Raw genomic sequence first — 20,326 nt, 5'->3', positions numbered from 1 at the left:
CAAGACCAACTCTTATCTGCCAGCACTGCCGAATTTTGGGTTGTAGATCAAAAAGCAAGGAATAAAGTTTTACATTTGATTATTATATTTTGGGGGTGTGTTTCATTTTCAATTTTGGCTTTTTAAGTTATTTATTCAAAAGGGTCAAGTATTGTTCATACTTTTTGAATATTTCTAAATGTCGGATAGACAGAACGTAAAAGTGCCTCCACAAACACAGACCTCAGTGCCATTCAGCGCACGTGGTCATGGTTGTTCCCCTGTCCTTGGGAGATTCCCGGCTGCTTTAGACTTGCTGCTGGAGTTCAGCAGAGTTGAAACAGCCAAGGTGACCTTTCACGTGACGGTCACATCTGATCCCAAACACACATCATTTCAGGGGCGGCACAGTGGCGCAGCGGGTAGAGCTGCTGCCTCACAGCGCCAGAGATCCAGGTTCGATCCTGACCTCAGGTGCTGTCTGTGTGTGCGCAGAGTTTATACATTGACCACGTGGGTTTCCTCCGGGTGCTCCGGTTTCTTCGTATCCGAAATACATGCAGGGTTGTAGGTTAATTGACCCTCTACAAATTGCCCCTAATGTGTAGGGAGTGGATGAGAAAGTTGGAGAACTAGTGTGAACGGCTGATCGATGGTCGGTGTGGACTCGGTGGGGTGAAGGGCTTACTTCCAATGCTGTATCTTTCAAAATCAATTTAAATTGAAAGTCACACCATGGAAACGGGCCCTTCGGCCCCACCAAGTCCACGCCGACCATCGATCACCCATTCACAATAGTTCTATGTTCCCTCAATTTCTCATCCACTCCCTGCACACTGGGGGCAATTTACAGAGGGTCGATTAACCTGCACGTCTTTGGGATGTGGGAGGAAACCGGAGCACCCAGAGGAAACCCACGTGGTCAACATGCAAACTTCAATAAGTCAATCAACATTTCTTCTCAGAAATGTGCGAATCTTACATCGTTCAGCGTGTTACAATAATCTATAAAAAAAGAATTAAGACGTGCAAATTCAACAAGTTCAGTTCTTTTAAGTAATATATTCTCTGTGCATGTTGAATGTGTGGGTATAAACGCAAGGAATACAATCTGTATGGGTTCCCTAACACAGTTGCTCCTACAGAAAGCTGGTCCACTCATGTTATGAAATGGAACCCTGCTGTAATATAGATTGGAAGTCATTATAGAAATGAGGATCAGGAAATGCATTTCATCAGATTTTTCTTTAGGACACATTAAATTTATTCTAAATTTAGAATAAATCTAGTAAACATTTCTGGGAATTAAAATAACACAGTATTTTAAGACGTTCCTCAGAAATGTCTAAAAGCATTTCACACCAGTGAATTGGAGCTTTGTAACAATTACTCTGTCGGGCAAGAGTCAGATGTGTTTAATGCATTTGCTTTAGACTTTAGGGATACAGTAACGGAAACACGGCACTGAGTCCATGCCGACCAGTGCTCGCTGTACACTATCACTATCCTACACACTAGAAACTATTTACAATTTTATCAAAGGAAATTAAACCACACACCTATACATCTTTGGAGTGTGGGAGGAAACCGGAGCACCCAGAAGAACGCATAAACTCTGTACAGACAGCACCCATAGCCAGATTGAACCCGGGTCTCTGGCGCTGTAAGGCAGCAGCTTTACAGCTACACACTTCTGGTCACCCCATTACAGGAAGAATTTGGAGACTTTGGAGTAAGTGCACAGGAGGTTTACTCGAACGATGACTGGATTAGCGAGCATTAGCTGCAGGGAGAGGTTGGACAGATGTGGCTTGTTTTCTCTGGAACGCTGGAGGTTACGTGGAGACCTGAAAGAAGTGTATAAAATTATAAGAGGCGTAGATAGGGTAGACAGTCAGAACCTTCATTCCCCAGGATGGAAATGTCAAATACTTGAGAGCATAGCTTTAATCCATCGTGAGAGGTACAGGGATGGATTTCTGCGGCAACAGGCGGGATTCAAGGATGGTGTGTTGCCTCCCTGGAGTATTGTGTGTTGTTTTGGTCTCCTAATTTGAGGAAGGACGTCCTTGCTATTGAGGCAGTGCAGCGTAGGTTCACCAGGTTAATCACCGAGATGGCAGGACTGTCATATGAGGAAAGATTGGAAAGACTGTAGATTTCAGAGAAAACCCACGCGGTCTGGGGGAGAACGTACAAACGTACATCCTTTTAGAAGGATGAGAGGGGATCTTATCGAAACGTATAAGATTATTAAGGGGTTGGACACGTTAGAGGCAGGAAATATGTTCCCAATGTTGGGGGAGTCCAGAACCAGGGGCCACAGTTTAAGAATAAGGGGTAGGCCATTTAGATCGGAGATGAGGAAAAACTTTTTCAGTCAGTGAGTTGTAAATCTGTGGAATTCTCTGCCTCAGAAGGCAGTGGAGGCCAATTCTCTGAATGCATTCAAGAGAGAGCTAGATAGAGCTCTTAAGGATAGCGGAGTCAGGGGGTATGGGGAGAAGGCAGGAACGGGGTACTGATTGAGAATGATCACATTGAATGGTGGTGCTGGCTCGAAGGGCCGAATGGTCTCCTCCTGCACCTATTGTCTATTGTCTATTGTCTAACTCTATACAGACAGCGCCCGTAGTCGGAATCGGACCCTGGTCTCTGTAAGGCAGCAACTCTACCACCCGTGATTATATTCTGGTTTGTTGTAAATTGTTTAGAATTGCAAATAACGTTTAACACCAGTAACCACCATCAAATGCAGAGTTCAGTATTGGTCTCCGATGTTAAGAGGCATCACAAAATGCTGGAGTAACTCAGCAGGTCAGGCAGCATCTCTGGAGAGAAGGAATGGGTGACGTTTCGGGTCGAGACCCTTCTTCAGATTTTAAGAGGCTATTAGAAAGGGACATGGGTATGCAGGGATATGGATCATGTACATGCAGAGGAGACTAGTTTATCTTGGCATCATGCTCGGTACACACTTTGTGAGCCAAGGGCCTATTACTGTGATGTACTGTTCTACATTCTATGTTTCAGTCTATTAATTACACTAAATTATCATTTCTTTTTATGCTGATTATTTTTCTACAAGAAAATATCTTCACGTGCTTTGGTAAGCGGATGCAGCGCCGGAGACTCAGGTTCGATCCTGACTACGGGTGCTGCACTGTAAGGAGTTTGTACGTTCTCCCCGTGACCTGCGTGGGTTTTCTCCGAGATCTTCGGTTTCCTCCCACACTCCAAAGACGTACAGGTATGTAGGTTAATTGGCTGGGTAAATGTAAAAATTGTCCCTAGTGGGTGTAGGATAGTGTTAATAAACGGGAATCGCATTCCTGGTGGGCCGAAGGGCCTGTTTCCGCGCTGTATCTCTAAACTAAACATAAGGGAGATTCTGATGGGATTTCCATGCAGCACGACTGGCAAACAGGCACTGTGCGGATTTTTCTGGGCGGCACGGACTTGGAGGGCCGAAAAGGCCTGTTTCCGGCTGTATATATATGATATGATATGATATGATATTGTTCTTAATATCCTTGCAACAAAGAAATATCAATTTGGAGATATTTTATTTGAATTTGTGATATCTATCATTTATTCTGGTAGATATGGAAGTAAATGTTACAAAGAAACATAGCAAATAGATGTAGGAGGAGGCCATTCGGTCCTTCGAGCCAGCACCGCCATTCATTGTGATCATGGCTGATCATCCACAATCAATAACCCGTGCCTACCATCTCCCCATATCCCTTGATTCCACTAGCCCCATGACCTCTATCTAACCCTCTTTTAAATCCCCGCGCTCCCGCTCTCACCCGCTGCTCCCTCTACACCGACCCTCTCCCCCTCTCACTCCCCTCCCCCCAATCTCCCCCCCTCTCTCTCCCCACCCCCATCTCTCTCCCCCCCCACTCTCTCCCCCCCTCTCTCCCCACCGCCCCTCTCTCTCCCCCCCACCTCTCTCCCCTCCCTCTCTCTCTCCCAACCCCCCCCTCTCTCTCTCCCCCCCTCTCTCTCTCTCTCCCCCCCTCTCTCTCCCCACTGCCCCTCTCCCCCCCCCCACCTCTCTCCCCTCCCTCTCTCTCTCCCCATTGCCCCTCTCTCTCCCCCCTCTCTCTCCCCCTCTCTCTCTCCCCTCCCACCTCTCTCTCACCTCTCACCTCTCTCTCCCCTCCCACCTCTCTCTCCCCTCCCACCTCTCTCTCCCCCCCCTCTCTCTTCCCCTTCTCTCTCCCCACCCCCCCTCTCTCCCCACCCCCCCTCTCTCCCCACTCCCCCCTCTCTCCCCACCCCTCTCTCCCCCCCTCTCTTTCCCCCCCGGGGTGATTGGCGGCGGCAGCGAGGAGGGAAGTTTCCTTGTTTGTTGTTTGCGAGGGGGCGCTGTGATCTCTCGCCTTGTCCCGGCTCTGGGTCAGTGGCGATCTGCTCTCTGGTGAACCTTCACCGGCAGCCGCCTGCGAGGTTGCTGCGGGCCGAATAAAATCTCGCGGCGGACCGGATGTCTCCCGCGGGCCATAGTTTGGAGATCCCTGCCCTAGAGCTCTATCTAACTGTCTTTTAAATCCATCCAGTGAATTGGCCTCCACTGCCCTCTGTTCTGCTCTCCATAACCCCTGACATCCGTACTAAACGAGAATCTGTCAAACTCCTCCTTAAAAATATCCATTGACTTGGCCTCCACAGCCAGAAGATCAAGTCGGATCAAGAGATCTTAACCTACCTTGTTAAAGTTCGTTTTCCCTAGACAGACAACAATGCAACAAAGTTAGTGGTAAAACAGTAAAGTTATGGCGAGTCGTAGGCGAAGTACGTTGAGGTAGACGTTTATTATAACATTAACAACCGTGACAATCAACGCACCAAACGACAGACAACCATAAATCTTACTGTCTCCTTCGGAGGACTAAACGAGACTCCCCAGTTCCTTTACCTGCGCACCACCTCACCCCTTCTACCAATCAGAGGGTTCGATGGTCTGGACCAATCCCTGTGTCCCTACAAAGTCTTTATTACGCCAGGCGGGAGAGGGGAGATCAGCACTGGGGGTCTTCAGACAGCTAAGTTCACCTCGTGTCCCCACTCCCCGAAACAAAGGGCAAAACTTTGGTAGAGTTATATCTTTTACTAATCAGTGAATGAGGTGCCACCACTCACATCATGCCCACACAAGGTAGGGAAAGAAATAAGACCATGTCCATATAAGGTATTAAGAAGTTATCAGTAGGTCAGGTTTTTTTTGTTGAAATAAAGCAATCTCAGCTTATTCTTATTATTTTTTTAGCAAAGCCAACTAAAGGTCAGTTGTTTTTTTTTTGTAGTACATGTTGTACTGCTCAAGGTTAGAGACAGCTCACCTCTTTCTGCTTAGCTAAGCAATTTACAATGCGCAAGAAGAAGCAGGCGACTATTTTGTGACCTGTTTGCTTTGTAAATACTTCAACTCTTTCAACCTGATCTCCCGGTGGCTCAGCACTTCAACTCCCCCTCCCATTGTCAGAGTGAGGTCCAGTGCAAATTGGAGGAACAGCACCTCATATATCGCTTGGGTAGCTTACATCCCAGCGATATGAATAGTGACTTCTCTAACTTCAGATAGTCCCTGCTTCCTCTCTCTATCCCCTCCCCTTCCCAGTTCTCCCACTAGTCTTCCTGTCTCCGACTACATCCTATCTTTGTCCTGCCCCCTCCCCTGACATCAGTCTGAAGAAGGGTCTCGACCCGAAACGTCACCCATTCCTTCTCTCCCGAGATGCTGCCTAACCCGCTGAGTTACTCCAGCATTTTGTGTTACCTTCGATTTGTACCAGCATCTGCAGTTTTTTTCCAGAACAATGAAAGTCTTACTTGCAGCTGCACAACAGACCTGCAAACACAATACACAGAGATAATATATAATAAACAAAAATCCAATAAATTAATAACCACAATACTAGTGAAAGTTCTTAGTGAAACCAAAGACAGTCAATGACTAGTGCAGCGTAGGTTCACTAGGTTAATTCCCGGAATGGCGGGACTGTCGTATGTTGAAAGGCTGGAGCGATTGGGCTTGTATACACTGGAATTTAGAAGGATGAGGGGGGATCTTATTGAAACATATAAGATAATTAGGGGATTGGACACATTAGAGGCAGATAACATGTTCCCAATGTTGGGGGAGTCCAGAACAAGGGGCCACAGTTTAAGAATAAGGGGTAGGCCATTTAGAACGGAGATGAGGAAGAACTTTTTCAGTCAGAGGGTGGTGAAGGTGTGGAATTCTCTGCCTCAGAAGGCAGTGGAGGCCAGTTCGTTGGATGCTTTCAAGAGAGAGCTGGATAGACCTCTTAAGGATAGCGGAGTGAGGGGGTATGGGGAGAAGGCAGGAACGGGGTACTGATTGAGAGTGATCAGCCATGATCGCATTGAATGGCGGTGCTGGCTCGAAGGGCTGAATGGCCTACTCCTGCACCTATTGTCTATTGTCTATTGTCTATTGTAGGAAGGAACTGCAGATGCTGATTTACACCGAAGACAGATACAAAATGCTGGAGCGGCTCAACGGGTCAGGTGGTCATCTCTAGAGAAAGGGAGTAGGTGACATTTCGGGTTGAGACGCAAAATGTCACCTATTCCTTCTCTCCAGAGATGCTGCCTGGCCCCTCTGAGTTACTCCAACATTTTGTGTCTACTTGAGGTGATGGAATACTTGTTTCAGGAATCTGTTTGAATTGGGCAATGGTGGAGAAGTTAAAAATATTTACCGGGTGGAGATGCTGATTTTGGACCGAGCAGGATGTATCCAAAGAAGTCCATCCCAAAAGAAAAGTGATTTGCTTCACATTTTATTTATTTGCAGTAACGCCTTGCTTCTTCCTTGCTTTACACCATGGACCAGGTCCTGTAGAGGGTGTGACACATTACCCTGCACACACCAGCATGCCAGTGTACAGCATGATGGAAAGGCAGTGGAAAAAGCACACCTCAAATTGGCAGCATAGTGATAACACATTGGAAGTGGAAGCAGTTTTCAATAAGGCCACTTGTGAAAATACAAACTCATCCTTTCCCTTGGCCTGTTTTACACCTGGATAATATTTTGTGTTTGGTTTGGGCCCAACAGGCGTGGACCCGATGGGTCCAAACCTCTCTTGCAGGCCCACCAACCCTCCGTGCCAACCTCTCGCCAACCCTCTGTGTCAACCTCCCGCCAACCCTCCGGGCAACCCTTCCCCAACTGGCGACCCGTGGACGCGTTGCCAGCCGGTGACTCTCCCCCGGGGCCGGGGGCAGGCGAGGGGGGAAAGGAAAGGGGAGAGGTAGCCACTCAACCCAGTCCCGTGCGGCCATCGCGGCGGCCAGCAGCAGGAGAGCTCTCCTCAACCCCCCTCATTGGCCGCCAGTCCCATAACTCGGGTGGGTACCGCCCCTTCTCCGAGCGGCAACCCTCCCCCAACTGAGCACGTGCAGATCCGGCGGCCATCTTACGTAAGTATTAGATCAACAGGCCCCAACTGCACAGGCGCGGACCCGTCTGGCGGATCTGGCGGCCATCTTATGTAAGTATTAGATCAACGGGTCCCAACTGCGCAGGCACGGACACGTTGGGTTCCCATTGTGACGTCAAACACGGCTGACGGGCAGGGCAAGTGGAAAAGGGATTTATTAAAGTTTAAAAAGTGATTTATTAAAGTTTAAAAAGTGATTTATTAAAGTTAAAAACTTTTAAAATATAACAACCATTTGAACTGCAGGACAATGGTGAGCAAGGTGGGCCTAAAATTGTTGTGCTGCCATGCACCGTTTGGCTGTACTTCGGGAACAGACAAATATATATATGTACAAACAAGATGAAACTTTTAGTAATATATAGATAGATAGGTAATAGTGGAGATGGTCAGGAGTATAATTAAATGAACATTGAAAGATACAGCATGGAAACGGGCCCATTGGCCCACCGAGACCATGCTGACTGCCCATTTACATTCATCTTCATTCTCGCCATATTGTCTGCAATTCCTCCTGGATTCTACCACTCTCCTACACACCAGGAACAATTTACTGAGGGCCAATTGATCCACATGTGTCGGATGCGGGAGGAAACCAGAGCACCTGCAGGAAACCCACACGGTCACAGGAAGAACCTGCAAACTCCACACAGACAGCACCCGAGGTCAGGATGGAATCCGGGTCTCTGGCGCTGCGAGGCAGCGGCTCCACCTGCTGCACTAACTTATTGGTGGTGCTCTGCCCTTATAACGTTACTTTGCTGTGGTCCCTTTCTGTTTGAAGCAGAATCAGTAACTGAGCAGTTTGCTATAATGCTCTGACATCTATCTTCCAGATCCTAGTCCAGCTGAGAAAAGTTAGGATCTCATCAGCATCTTTTATTTTTAGCCAAAGATGTTGCTTCATATTTTGCCCAGAGATCATGGCATGAGCTTAACCAGAGTCCCCAAGCAATTCACTTACATATCGTTACGCTAAGTGGTTTGGAAATGTTAAATATTTCTGCCTTGGTTCTTCATGCTTTTATCGGAAAGAACTGGTCAGATGGAACAAACGCTGACAGCACTGTATGTTAATGGGTGATAGCCAGTTGTTTGTAAAATAAATAAGACCATCGCTAAATGTTCGTACTTAATAAGTCAAAAATAAGTACAATAAATACAACATCATTTTACATGAAAGTGCCCGTGTTTTTTCAAGTAAGACCGCTAAGTTTGTTGTGATATAAACGCTTATATAAATGGGGACATTTGTTGTTTGACTGCTTTGTACGTGTACTATGTGAATTTACTGAAGGTTTTTTTCTGAGGTTTTCTCTTGTTGTAAGTGTGCGTTTTCATGGGACATTTCACTTTCCCCATTTAGCAGCATCATGGAAAACTCTCCAAACCACTTGATCAAATAAAGAGAATGGGGCATTTGTCTATTTTTCTATTGCAAAGTAAAATTTCGTTTAGTTTAGTTTAGTTTAGAGATACAGTGCGGAAACAGGCCCTTTCGGCCCACTGGGTCTGCGCCGACCAGCGATCCCCGCACACTAACACTATCCTACACCCACTAGGGACCATTTTTACATTTACCAAGCCAATTAACCTACAAACTTGTATGTCTTTGGAGTGTGGGAGGAAACCAAAGTTCTCAGAGAAAACCCACGCAGGTCACGGGGAGAACGTACAAACTCCATACAGACAGCACCCGTAGTCAGGATCGAACCAGGGTTTCCGGCACTGAGAGGATAGTTCAGTTGGCTGATAAATGGGAAGAAGCTGTCCTTGAATCTGGAGGTGTGCGTTTTCACACTTCTGTACCTCTTGCCTGATGGGAGAGGGGAGAGGAGAGTATTCGGGGTGAGACTGGTCCTTGATATGCTGGTGGCCTTGCCGAGGCAGCGTGAAGTGTGGATGGAGTCAATGGAAGGGAGAAGAGTCAATGTCCGAAGATGGGTCTCAACCCGAAATGTCACCAATTCCTTCTCTCCAGAGATGCTGCCTGTCCCGCTGAGTTACACCAGCTTTTTGTGTCTATCAATGGAAGGGAGGTTGGTTTGTGTGATGATCTGAGCCGTGTCCACAAGACACCACAGAATTAAAAGCTTTGTACCTGAATCAACACTCTCTTCTGAAATAGTTCTTTGTATAGACTTAATTCATGAGTTTCTAAAACATGTTAACAAGTCATGATAACAATGGACACATAGATGCTAGAATCGCCAATCACACCACTGTTGTTGGATAAATTACAGATGGGGATGAGTCAGAGTATAGAAGTGAGATCGACCGATTGACTAAATGGTGCCAGCACAACAACCTGGCTCTCAATGTCAGTGAAACCAAGGAACTGATTGTGGACTTTGGAAGAGGAAGGATGAAGACCCACAATCCTGCTCATATCAACGGGACGATGGAGTCAAAAACTTCAAATTCCTGGGCGTGCACATTTCCAAAGATCTTTCCTGGATCCAGCACACTGATGCAATTATAAAGAAAGCACATCAATGCCTCTACTTTCTGAGAAGATTACAGAGATTCGGTATGTCAGAGAGGATTCTCTTGAACTTCTACAGGTGTACAGTAGAGACCACATTGACTGGTTGCATCACGGCCTGGTTCAGCAACTTGAACGCCTAGGAACGAAGAGGACCACAAAAAGTTGTGAACACTGCCCAGTCCATCGCTGGCTCCGACCTCCCCACCGTCGATGGGATTTACCAGAGTCACTGCCTCAAAAAGGCAGCCAGCATCACCAGAGACCCACACCACCCTGGCCACGCTCTCATTCCACCCCTGCCATCGGGAAGAAGGTACAGGAGCCTGAAAACTGTAATGTCCAGGTTCAGGAACAACTTCTTCCCTACAGCCATCAGGCTATTAAACACTATAACCTCAAATAAGCACTGAACTACAATAGACTATTATTATTATTATTATTATTATTATTATTATTATTATTATTATTATTATTATTATTATTATTATTATTATTATTATTATTATTATTATTATTATTATTATTATTATTATTATTATTATTCCACTACCGTTATTTGTTTTTTGAGTATGTGTGTATGTATTTATATATGTGTGTGTGTGGGTATGTGTATATACATATAAATGTGTGTGTATACAGTATGTATATATGTGTGTGTGTGTGTGTGTGTGTGTGCGTGCGTGCGTGCGTGTGTGCGTGCGTGCGTGCGTGCGTGCGTGTGTGCGTGTGTGCGTGTGTGCGTGTGTGCGTGTGTGTGTGTGTGTGCGTGTGTGCGTGTGTGCGTGTGTGCGTGTGTGTGTGCGCGTGTGTGTGTGTGTGCGTGTGTGTGTGTGTGTGTGTGCGTGTGTGTGTGTGTGTGTGTGTGTGTGTGTGCGCGCGTGCGTGCGCGTGTGTGTGTGTGTGTGCGTGTGCGTGTGCGTGTGCGTGTGCGTGTGCGTGTGCGTGTGCGTGTGCGTGTGCGTGTGCGTGCGCGTGTGTGTGTGTGCGTGTGCGTGTGCGTGTGCGTGTGTGTGTGTGTGTGTGTGTGTGTGTGTGTGTGTGTTGTGGGTATGTGTATATACCTTTTCTTCTCTTTTTCTCTCTCATTTATCATCTTGTTTACAATATTTGTTCTCTCTGGTTTATCATATTGTTTACGGTGCACTATGTGTCCATATTGTGTTGTACTGCAGCAAGTAAGAGTCATTGTTCTATCTGGGACACACGACAATAAAACATTCTCTCTCTGGACTATCTTTAAACTCTGATCTCTCAATTCAGTTCAGTTTTTGTTTATTATCACGTGTACTGAGGTCCAGTGAAAATGTTTTGTTGCATGCTAACCAGCCAGTGGATACATGATTATAATCGATGTATAGTGCATAGTGTATTGTGTATAGATTTACAGTGTATAGATACATGATGAGGGAATGATGTTTAGTGCATGGTAAAGCCAGCAAAGTCTGATCAAAGATAGCCCAAGGGTTCACATACATTTTGCCCGATGGGAGAGGGGTGAAGAGGGAGTGGCCGGGGTGAGACTGGTCCTTGATGATGCTGCTGGCCTTGCCGAGGCAGCGTGAGGTGTAGATGGAGTCAATGGAAGGGAGGTTTGCTTGTGTGTCCACAATTCTCTGCATTTCCTTGCGGTCTTGGATGGAGCTGTTCCCAAACCAATCGTGATGCATCCCGATAAAATGCTTTCTCTAAAATTCTGAATGCTTTACAAGTGAAAGTAAAACAATTTGAGGAGCAAAAAACTCTTCTGATCATTGTTCACAAACGCCACCTTGTCATTTGCACATTAACATCTGGTTAGAACATCAGCAGTTCCTTAAAATGCATCTTGATCATTTTACATTTTTGCAGAATATGATTATGAAACGTATGAGTTCCAGATTGATTATTATGTGATGGAATTATTCATCCCGTGCCCTGTGAAATTACCAACCACACCTATAAAATAAAAATGCATGAATCCATTGGTTATCTCAGCACTTTATTTTATCTTGGAAGTCAAACTCAGTTTCTATTTCTTTGAAGTGTACCTCATTTGTTTCCTCTGGGTTTGATAGACATTTTGACCACTTCTGCTTCTAAGTCGGGTGATTTTCTTTTGGGTTCAGTATTTCTTTGATGAAGCACTAGTCTGTTTGATTTCGATGTGACTAGTTCCTGGTTTCCCTTTTAAATGCCAGCTGTTTTCCCTTTTATCTTTAGAATCTTTTTCATGAGATTCATTGAAGTTCTGCACATTACACTTACTGATGGCTACTTTTCTCTTTATTTGGTGCCATTAAAATTCACAAGGTATTTTAAAAAGATTTAGGATATCTTTATCGTAAAGATAAATCCCATATTTAAGATAGAAACGTAAAGTGCAATGTTATTGATTGGGACATACAGCATGGAAACAGGCCCTTCAGCCTGCCGAGTCCATGCTGACCCGTTCTCACCAGTTCTATGCTATCTCACTTTCTCATCCACTCCCTACACACTAGGGGCAACTTACATAGGGCCGATTAACCTACAAACCCGCACATCTTTCATTGCCCATTGGTTCAATGGTGCTGACTTTATATTGACTGCCAGTGTTGATTCATTGTCAATTTCTGTTCATTCTTGCTTTGTTTAGAATTTTGTTCGACAATTAAGTCAATTTGTAGGAAGGAGCTGCAGATGCTGGTTTAAGCCGAAGATAGACACAAAATGCTGGAGTAACTCAGCGGGTCGTTTCGGGTCAACACTCGAAACCCTTCTTCCAAGGGTCTCAACCCGAAACGTCACCCATTCCTTCTCTCCAGAGACGCTGCCTGTACTAATGAAGTAAATTTCATAAGTACAAAACATTAGCAATAACACAGAAAAACTGAGACTATGGGAACTACAGATGCTGGTTTACAGGAAAAACCTCAGTGTCCGCAGTTCCACATTTCTCCATAATTAGTAATATTTTGAAACCCTAATTCCCCATTTACTGGTGCCCTCCCCTAATTCCCCATTTACTGGTGCCCTCCCCTAATTCCCCATTTACTGGTGCCCTCCCCTAATTCCCCATTTGCTGGAGTACCTGTGGGTTAGGCAGCATCTGTGGAGAACATGGATAGGTGACGTTTTGGGTCAAATAGAGTGGACGTATTTATCAATTTGGTAACAGAGTTAGATATGTGTCAGCAATCATACATCTTTGGCAATGGTATTAGACTATTTTAAGGTGGGAATAGAGGTCATAGCCTCAGAATTAAAGGACATTCCTTTAGGAAGGATATTTTTAAGGCAGAGATAGATAGATTCTTGATTAGATGGATGTCAGGGATTATGGTGACAAGGCAGGAGAATGGAGTTAGGAGGGAGAGATAGACCAGCCATGATTGAATGGCGGTGTGGACTTGATGGGCCAAATGGCCTGATTCTGCTCATATCCATTATAAACCTATGAAATCCGCGGGTCAGGCAGCATCTGTGTAGAACATGGATAGTTTACATTAACTACAGATGCTGCTCAGACAGTAGTAGGGTCCCGGATCAGAAACGTCACCTATCCATGTTCTCCAGAGATGCTGCCTGACCCGCTGAGTTACTCCAGCACTCTGTGAAACGTCACCTATCCATGTTCTCCAGAGATGCTGCCTGACCCGCTGAGTTGCTCCAGCACTCTGTGAAACGTCACCTATCCATGTTCTCCAGAGATGCTGCCTGACCCGCTGAGTTGCTCCAGTACTCTGTGAAACGTCACCTATCCATGTTCTCCAGAGATGCTGCCTGACCCGCTGAGTTGCTCCAGCACTCTGTGTCTCTTTCATAGCACTCTATTATCCTCAGATTCCTGTTGGCGATGAAGTTTTTCTACCTCAATTATGTATAAACTCGATAGAAGTTGCATCATTATATAAAATAACTTATTTTACTTTTGAATTGATTTTGTAACAGTTGGCAGAGCTTGATTTGCACAGCTTTGATTCTAGTAATTTGGTTTTAAAATTTAGTAAATTACCAATTGCACTCAAAGATATTCATGTAATATGTGGAATGCACTTGTACAAGATTGCTATGTGGTGTTTTGAAAAAATCTTCTCACTCTTTCACTTTAAATAGATTAACAGATAAATCAATAAATTGGGAAAAAAAAAGCAATTCACTTCAAATATTCCTAATGTTAACTTTAGCCCTTAAGTCTAACTTTTCCATCTTAATAACATAAAGTGCTGGTGGAACTCAATGGGTCAGCCAGCATCTGTGAAGGAAAGACAGCAATGTTGGAGTAACTCAGACTGAAGATGGGTCCCGATTCTATAGCCCTGACATCAGTCTGAAGAAGGGTCTCGACCCTAAATGTCACCCATTCCTTCTCTCCCGAGATGCTGCCTGACCTGCTGAGTTACTCAGCATTTTGTGTTTACTCCCGATTCTAAACATCGCCTATCCACGTTCTCCGGGAATGTTGCCTGACCCACTGAGCTACTCCAGTATATGTTCCTTAGTTTACTTTAGTTTAGTTTAGTATAGTTTAGTTTAGTTTAGTTTAGAGATACAGCGTGGAAACAGGCCCTTCGGCCCAACAAGTCCGCGTCGACCTGCATACCCCACTCACTAACACAGACTCAAGGAACGCCTGATGCTGGTTTACAAAAAAACCCACAAAGTGCTGGACTAACTCAGCGGGTCAGGCAGCATCTCTGGAGAACATGGATCGGTGACGTTTCACAGAGTGCTGGAGTAACTCAGTGGGTCAGGCAGCATCTGTGGAGAACATGGATCGGTGACGTTTCACAGAGTGCTGGAGTAACTCAGTGGGTCAGGCAGCATCTGTGGAGAACATGGATCGGTGACGTTTCACAGAGTGCAGGAGTAACTCAGTGGGTCAGGCAGCATCTGTGGAGAACATGGATCGGTGACGTTTCACAGAGTGCTGGAGTAACTCAGAGCGTCAGGCAGCATCTCTGGAGAACATGGATAGGATACAAAAGGAATGTTTGACATCACTGAATATCGGTTGACACAGAAATGTCCTCTCAAAATGCTTTTATTGCCACATGGGAAAGGTTTACATCATATTTGTCACATTGCATATCCCATTGCAACAATTTAGATTAGTTTAGAGAAATAACGTGGAAACAGTCCCTTCAGCCCACCGAGTCCGTACCGACCAGCGATCCACATACTATCCCACACACTAGGAACAATTTACAATCTTTTCCAATACCAATCCTACAAATCTGTATGTCTTTGGAATATGGGAGGAAACCGGAGATCCTGGAGAAAACCCATCCAGGTCACAGGGAGAACGTACAAACTCCGTACGTACAGACAGCACCCGTAACTGGGACTCTGGCGCTGTGAGGCAGCAACTTTATCACTGCGCCACTCACAGTAAGCCAGCATCTGCTGTTCTTTGTTTCTGCATCTGTGGAAGGAATGGAGAGACGATGTTTCAGGTCGGAATCTTTGTTCAGACCATACCAGCATTGTCCTTCAGCCTTCTTCAAACTTGTCTGGGGAATTAGGGGAGGGCACCAGTAAATGGGGAGTTAGAGTAATATCGCCATAGAGCCACACAGCATGGAAACAGGCCCTTTGGCCCCACTTCACCATGCCCACCCAGATGCCCTTCTGAACCCACCCTTCACTCCAGAGTTACTGCCTGACCCGCTGAGTTACTCCAGCACTTTGTGACTATCTTTGGTGCCAAGCAGCATCTGCAGTTTTTTGTTTCTACATTCTGCCCTTCTTAACTACCTATTTGACCATTCTCTCCCTCCTAGTTTGTCCATTCTCTCTGCAGATGCTGCCTGACCCACTGAGAAACGTTTCGGTTTATTATTGTCACTTGTACTGAGGTACAGTGAAAAGCTTTGTGTACGCTATCCAATCAAACTGGACAATACGTCTGTGGTGTTGATTATCATCAGGCATCAAGGATAAGATCGAGCAAAAGACACAATCTATGCTTATCCACTTATGTTACTTTTACCACAACTTTTAGAAAGTTTAGGTTTATTATTGTCACCAGCACCGAGGTACAGTGAAAAGCTTGGTTTTGCATTCTATACAATCCAATCAGATAATACTGAACATAAATACAATCAAGCTGTTCCTGAGTCTGGTGATGAGCACTCAGTGTTTTGCTCAAGATTCCAGCTTCTGTAGTTCCTTGTGAATCTATATATATACTTGTCTATTTTAGAGTTGTGATATTTTATAACACTTGGGAAGATGCTAAAGAATTGCTCTTCATTGCAGGAATTCAATCCTAGCGTTGAGTTTGAATCTTCAGATGAAGTTAAACTCTTTCCTTTCCGTTCCCAGATTTTCACCAGTGGAAACACGAACAGGCTGGTGGGTTGTCATGTGGACCAGGATATGGAAGAGGCCGTGCTCGTCAGGATGTACGGCAACATGACCGAGCTTTACGTGGATCACGCCACTGAGGTGAAACACTTCCAGCTTCTCCATGCTCACCACTGTGCACCGGAACTATACTGCACTTTTCAAAATGGATTATGCTACGAATTCATCAAAGGGGCTGTCCTTGACAGGCAACAGCTGAGAAAGCCTTCCATTTTCAGGTAGTACGTCGTGTATTATATTTTAATTGTTCTTCGCAGCCTAAAGTATTGTTTTCCAGCCTGTTCCTGTGCAGCACTTTTCCATGGTCTATAGGAGATTGGTTTAACCTGGCATCATGTTCGGCATAGATTTTGTGGGCCGAAGGGCCTGTTTCTGTGCTGTTCTATGTTATAGAGATTAGTTTAGCTTGGTGTCATGTTTGGCACAGACATTGTGGGCCAAAGGGCCTTTTGCTGTGTTGTACTGTTATATGGAGAAACAAGGAACTGCAGATAATAGATAATAGACAATAGACAATAGGTACAGGAGTAGGCCATTCGGCCCTTCCAGCCAGCACCGCCATTCAATGTGATCATGGCTGATCATCCACAATCAGTACCCCGTTCCTGCCTTCTCCCCATACCCCCTGACTCCGCTATCCTTAAGAGCTCTATCTAGCTCTCTCTTGAAAGCATCCAGAGAATTGGCCTCCACTGCCTTCTGAGGTAGAGAATTCCACAGATTTACAACTCTCTGAGATGCTGGTTTACAAAAAAGACACAGAGTGTTGGAGTAACTTAATGGATCAGGAGCATCTATGGAGAACATGGATAGGTGACGTTTTGGTTGGGATCTTTCTTCGGTTCTGTACAGTTCTACGTTTTATGTTCTACTGAACATTAGATTACCTTCAACTCCGGTCAAGCTAATGTAATCAATTCTGAAGATGTGATAGGTTTCCTTGCAGATTTGGCCTCTATGCAGATTTTCTGGGAAACCCAGACTCCTCTCCTTATCCAACACCTTCTTGTCCCCTTGTCAGTTCTAGCCTTTGTCCATCCATCTGCTCAGGCAAAGAAAATCTCTCACCTGTATCCACCCATCACTTGGCAGGCTTTGTCCCATCAGGAAGCATCTCCAGAGGGTCTGATGAAGGGCCCCGACCCAAAGCATCACCTATCCATGTCCTCCAGAGATGCTGCCTGCCCAGTGTTACTCCAGCGCTTTGTGTTTTACCTATAAATGTTATCTTGCTCTGCTTCGAGTCTGCAACGCAAGTCTGATAATTCGAGTCTACAACTGTGATAGTGGTAGAAAAAAATAGCCAGTGTAATGACCATAACATTTTTTATGACTAGATTGGGATACGATTTGAAAATATCATCGCCTTTGAATTGAAATTTGAGATTCTATTCCAAGACTACAGTGGGAATGAGAATTTTTAAAAATAATAAGCATCCATGATATATTGAGGTTTTCAAAGGTACGACAGTTATGTGGCATTCAGTCATAGGGTGGGGCAGTCACTCAGCCAATAAATCCTTGCACTGACCTGGGTTTAAGTGTGCATTTCTTTGGTTAGCAAACTAACCTCTGAGGAGAGACAAGAGAAGTTATTCATATGTTTTCGTCTCTCTGTGCCAAGAAGAGTATGTATTGTATTCATGCTTTAGAGCATTGATTCTGAGGTTGTTCCAGCGAATTGCACATTGGAAAGTATGATTTAATGCTGGGTGGCTTTATGAGTGTGTTGCTATTTCCATGGAGTTGAGTCCCTTTAGTTTTTGCCCCCTGAAAATGGAACGTAATGTTTGATAATCAATCATGGCTGATGGCGGCGCGCACGGACGCAGCGGCTCACAGCTCTCCCTTTCGGTGCGGTTTATGTGTGTTATCTGTGTTATGTCTGTTAGTCAATTTTAGTCATGCAAACCAGGCAAATCAGGCAAATCCTACTTACAACCGAAAGGATCTTCTGATCATAGGTTTCCAGTGCAATCGGGACCTTGTGCGCGAATTTCCACACCCGCGAAATATACCGGAAGAGATAGCCAGGACACCGGGCGCTCCGTGGATAGTTGTCGGCGCGAACAGGCGTCGCAGGCGGAGGAGAAACAGGAAGCAAAAGCGAGGATGCCGGTCCGGTATACTTGCCAAGCTAAAGAGACAGCCACACAAACCACCGCTACCCAGCATGTTTCTCACCAACGCCAGATCCATCATCAACAAAATGGACGAACTAAAACTACAGATATCAGCAAACAAACTCGTGGAGGACTGTTGCATTCTCTTAGTAACAGAGACATGGCTTCATCCACTTATCCCAGACGGAGCCATTGAGCTAGCCGGGCGTACAGCGTTTCGTTGGGACAGAAATATCGACTCCGGTAAGAGCAAGGGGGGGGGGTTATGCATTTACGTGCACAACAGCTGGTGCACTAACATCCAAATCATAGATAGCCACTCTTCTCCTGATCTGGAGTCCCTAACAGTTAAATGCAGGCCTTTTTACCTTCCTCGCGAATTTACAGGGGTTATAGTAACAGCAGTCTACATCCCACCGAATGCTAACGCTAGCACAGCTTTAGGCTACCTGCTCGGTGCAATAAACTCACAACAGAGCACATATCCAGAAGCAGCCCACATCATAGCCGGGGACTTCAACCATGCAGACCTAAAGTCAGTTCTCCCGAAACTTGAACAACACATAAGATGTGCTACCAGGGGGAAAACACACTAGACAAGGTTTACTCAAATATTAAGAAGGGTTTCAGGTCAGCACCACTACCACACCTGGGGCAGTCAGATCACCTGTACATATTCCTAACTCCAGCATACACCCCACTCAGGAGGAAAGCTCCAGTCACCATAAAGACTGTTAAGACATGGCCTGAAGGAGCTTCCTCGCAGCTGCAGGATTGCTTCGAAAGGACCAACTGGGATATTTTTGAGGATCAGGACTTGGAGGAGTACACATCAACTGTACTTTGCTACATCCAAAACTGTGTTGACAATGTCACCGTCGACAAACGCATCCAGTTGTATCCCAATCAAAAACCCTGGATGACAAAGGATGTCAGGTCTCTCCTCAAGGACCGTAACACCGCCTTCAGGTCTAGTGATAGAGCTCTATACAGTGCTGCTAGAACCAACCTGAAGAGAGGCATCAAGGATGCCAAAGCGTCCTACAAGAGGAAGATTGAGGACCACTTTTCCAACAATGACCCACGGCGGGTATGGCAAGGCATCCAGCACATCACCAACTACAAGACCAGCAACCGCACGACTGCCGACGGCGACGCCTCGCTGGCAGAGGAACTTAACTGTTTCTTTGCTCGTTTCGAGGTGAAAGCTACAGTGGCAGACATAACACCCTCTCCAGCACCTGACAGCAACACCTTCACTGTGCAGGAGTATGATGTTAAGCGCGTGCTCAGAGCAGTGAATCCCAGGAAAGCTGCAGGCCCCGATTGTGTGACGGGCAGAGTGCTGAGGGAATGTGCAGACCAATTATCTGAGGTCTTCACAAAAATCTTCAACCTGTCCCTTTTAAAATCCACCATCCCTCCCTGCCTGAAGTCCGCCACAATCATCCCACTGCCGAAAAAGTCTGTCATCAGCGGTCTTAACGACTACCGTCCGGTAGCACTCACACCGGTCATCACAAAGTGCTTCGAGAGACTGGTCCTGCAGCACATCAAAGCCAGCCTCCCACCCACCTTCGACCCACACCAGTTTGCCTACAGAGCAAATAGGTCTACAGGGGATGCCATCGACACTGCTCTTCACACTGCACTGACCCACCTTGAACACCAGGGGAGCTATGTGAGGATGCTCTTCCTCGACTTCAGCTCTGCCTTTAACACGGTCATCCCGAGCAGACTGGTCACCAAACTTTCCGACCTTGGATTTTCCCAAACCATCTGCCAATGGATCAAGGACTTCCTGACCAACCGCCCCCAGACCGTCAAAATAGGCCCTCACCTCTCCTCCACCATTACACTGAGCACCGGCTCACCACAGGGCTGTGTGTTGAGCCCCATCCTTTACTCCCTCTACACTCACGACTGCG

At 45.8% G+C, this 20,326-nt stretch overlaps 1 protein-coding gene across 2 annotated transcripts in view; it reads left to right on the top strand.

The window, feature by feature from the left end:
- Positions 1-20,326, top strand: part of LOC144602200 (ethanolamine kinase 1-like) — a 276,197-nt gene that overhangs the window by 19,231 nt on the left and 236,640 nt on the right. For both annotated transcript variants that reach the window (XM_078414971.1, XM_078414970.1), the window contains exon 2: positions 16,234-16,493. In XM_078414971.1, the coding sequence (XP_078271097.1) occupies positions 16,234-16,493 (260 nt within the window). The remainder of the gene's footprint in view (positions 1-16,233; positions 16,494-20,326) is intronic.

This window comes from Rhinoraja longicauda, chromosome 18 (assembly GCF_053455715.1).
Source record: "Rhinoraja longicauda isolate Sanriku21f chromosome 18, sRhiLon1.1, whole genome shotgun sequence".
Lineage (NCBI taxonomy): Eukaryota > Metazoa > Chordata > Chondrichthyes > Rajiformes > Arhynchobatidae > Rhinoraja > Rhinoraja longicauda.
The sequence above is the reverse complement of the archived record's forward strand: the minus strand, read 5'-3'. Positions and strand labels throughout refer to the sequence as shown.